Below are 3,022 nucleotides of genomic sequence, written 5' to 3' on the forward strand. Positions count from 1 at the left end.
TATCCAAAGCTTGTTGCTCCTACAACAAAAGAAAAAAAATATCAGTTTACATTTAAATTATTCAACAATTCAGTAAACATACACAAAAAAATGTTTGTTAGGTAACCACTAAGTTTCTTACGATTTTCGAAGGTACTGCTTCCCTCCATAAATATAACGATCTCTGTGTCGATACATATACTTTCACGTCTGAAGTTATAACGTTTAACCTTGTTTTCAGATACTTAACCATTAGTTGATTCGGATTCCCATTATGTATAGTCAACCTTTGCAGCAACTGCTCCAAAAGGTTAGTGTTATTTAGTTGTTCATCTTCTTCTTCATTATTTAGATGAACTTCAACCCATAAACTAACTATCAATTCGTCTTTCTCCGGAATATAACCCACCATAATTAACTAAGAAAAGTGTTATGGATAATAACTTGGACAAAAATAAGTATTTTTTTTTGAAGTTGGAAAACTGAGTTGGTCGAACTAATGTGTTCATTGGTAAAGAGATTGTGAATCCTTTATACATGGAAAATATACATAACCATACACTGTAGAAGTAGATTTTATGGATAAGTATACTAATCCATATACTGTACAAAAGGATTTCACGGATATGTATACATATCCATATACTGTTCAAATGATTTCACGAATTATCGTAATTGTAAACCATATGCCATCAAATATAAACGTTATCATTTTCATACATAATTGAAACCCAAAAATAATATAAAATTTGTTATTACAAGTGAGTGGAACATTCAAAATCTTAAAACACGACAGTGAAATACATCATATGCCTCAACATCATCATCATCATCATACATACCCGCATCATCGTCATCATCCGAATCCTCATCATCATCCTCCTCATCATCATCGTCATCCTCAGAATCCTCATCATCATCGTTAAAATCCTCCTCATCGCCAAAATCCTCATCGTCACCACCATCATGTTGATATTCGTCTCCCACATGTCCGTATGCATGAACATGTTCATCTCCATGTTCAAAGTTATATGGGATTTGATTAATGTAATCTCCATAATACTCAAATGCTTCATCCTTGTTTTGGCCGGGAACAACTTCTTCTACTAGGTCTGTATCATCATAATCTCCTTCTGATGATGGAAGTACCACGTTTCCATATCTGAACCCTCCAAACTAGACAAGTCCCCTTCCACGCCTCCTCTACCAGGACGCGTAGCAATGTGTTTGACAAGATCATTTCTTAGTTTTAGGTGCAGTTCTAGATTTTCAGAGATGACATAAATACACGACCATTAACGGTAGGTTCCATAATCGAAACAGGAACAACTCTGCCCCAATCCGTATCCCAACGTTCATGCTCGATAAACATGTTGTGTAAAATAAGACAACATTTCATAATTAGATTCAAGTCAGATTGGTGCCAATACTTACAGGGAGATCCGACAATTTTGAATTTACCCTGAAGCACTCCAAAAGCACGCTCTACATCCTTTCTTTTAACCATTTGATACTTGTTGAACCTCACATAGTCGGGAATGTCCAATGTATGAGAAAAAGCTTGTACAATTGTAGTCAACTTTGGATAGATACCATCGGCTAAGAAATAACCCATATTGTAGTGGTGACCATTGATGACATAATTTCATGGAGGTGTTACACCCTTTAGCATGTTATGAAAAAGGGGTGAGTGTGCCAACACATTCAAATCGTTGTTTGATCCAGGCATTCCAAAAAAAGCATTCCAAAACCACAAATCGTATGATGCCACCGCCTGTAATACCAAATTACTCTCTTTATCTTTACCCAGGTAAGTTCCTTTCCAAGCTACCAGACAATTCTTCCATGGCCATTGCATACAATCAACACTACCAAGCATTCCAGGAAAACCTCGATCCGCATTCTCAGCTAGCAACCTCTGAACATCTTCAGGAGTGGGTTCACGCAAATATCTTTCTCCAAAAGTCATGCAAACGGGGTGGAAAAATCTTTTTACATACTTGTATATTATGGTGGCATCTATACGAGTGTAACCATTAACACAATCAGCTGGCGTACTTTTGCATTAACATTTCATCACCACAACTAATTTCATATGCGGAGAATGCCCCATAGTACCGGTTGCATCCGGACGTTGATGCCATTCCGGATCAACTTCAAGTAATTTTCCTAACAATTTCTCGAATAAGTCTTCCCTCATGCCTAGACGTTGTTTGAATTGTCTATAGGTATAACCAGTTCCAGGCGTAAAATAATTATTCATCATTTTGGCATCATGCCACACTCGATCACGCGTTATTACACTACGTGTCTGTACCTCCCTTGGTACAGGTTGTCTAATTATACGCAATCGTTCATCCAAACATAGTTGTGTAAACATTAGCAAAGATTTTTCTTCTTCATCATTATCACTAGAGGTATCCAAATAGATTGCATATTTATCTCTCACATAACAACGCATTAGACTCATTATGCACCTTAGCAAACAACAAACACAATATCAATTTGTGTATATCATACATAAATACAAGTCTATCAAGGTTGTACATTGATTTGGTAGTAGTTTACAAACATTTCATTCAACATAAATCAAGACAAACAACAAATAATCATGGATTTTTCACTAAATATATGCTTTAATATCGTTATTGAATTGCACACTACTGAATCTGTCAGTAGGACCAGTCCAGTCGAAGGTAAGATTCAAAGTAATAGAGAAAGAGCCGGACTACCACATGATACTGGGAAGACTGTGGCTCCATGACAATAGGATCATCCCTTCAACGTATCACCATGCCTGAAAACCATGTTGAACGAAGAAGTTGTCTGCATTCCCGCGTCATTGTCTCCTTATGCACCAATTTGTGGCGTGGAGCTGTTAGAGCCAAGGGAAAATTCACGAAACTCATCAGGCAAGGTTTACTGCACTCCACTCCCTACATGGTCATAAATTGAGGAGGAGGACAGACTCGCGTCTCTAAACAAAGGGACCCAGTCTCACGGCGCACCTCCACCGACAAGGCACGCCAATTTCCCCTCATCA

At 37.6% G+C, this 3,022-nt stretch overlaps 1 protein-coding gene across 1 annotated transcript; it reads right to left on the reverse strand.

Moving 5' to 3' along the window:
* Nucleotides 1-1,624: 1,624 nt before the first annotated feature.
* Nucleotides 1,625-2,449, reverse strand: LOC113333621. Its single transcript, XM_026580046.1, has 2 exons — nucleotides 2,098-2,449; nucleotides 1,625-1,998 (listed from the first exon to the last, which is right to left on the reverse strand). The coding sequence occupies exons 1-2, from the start codon at nucleotides 2,447-2,449 to the stop codon at nucleotides 1,625-1,627; spliced, it is 726 nt and encodes a 241-aa protein (XP_026435831.1).
* Nucleotides 2,450-3,022: the final 573 nt, after the last annotated feature.

This window comes from Papaver somniferum, unplaced genomic scaffold (genome assembly GCF_003573695.1).
Source record: "Papaver somniferum cultivar HN1 unplaced genomic scaffold, ASM357369v1 unplaced-scaffold_133, whole genome shotgun sequence".
In the NCBI taxonomy this organism is placed as follows: Eukaryota; Viridiplantae; Streptophyta; class Magnoliopsida; order Ranunculales; family Papaveraceae; genus Papaver; species Papaver somniferum.

Bases quoted from the DNA above. Each gene is read 5' to 3' on its own strand.
- LOC113333621 (XM_026580046.1), bottom strand. From the start codon at position 2,449: ATGAGTCTAATGCGTTGTTATGTGAGAGATAAATATGCAATCTATTTG. The intron at 1,999-2,097 runs GTACTATGGGGC...ACACTCGTATAG, and splicing joins TCAACGTCCGGATGCAACCG to ATGCCACCATAATATACAAG.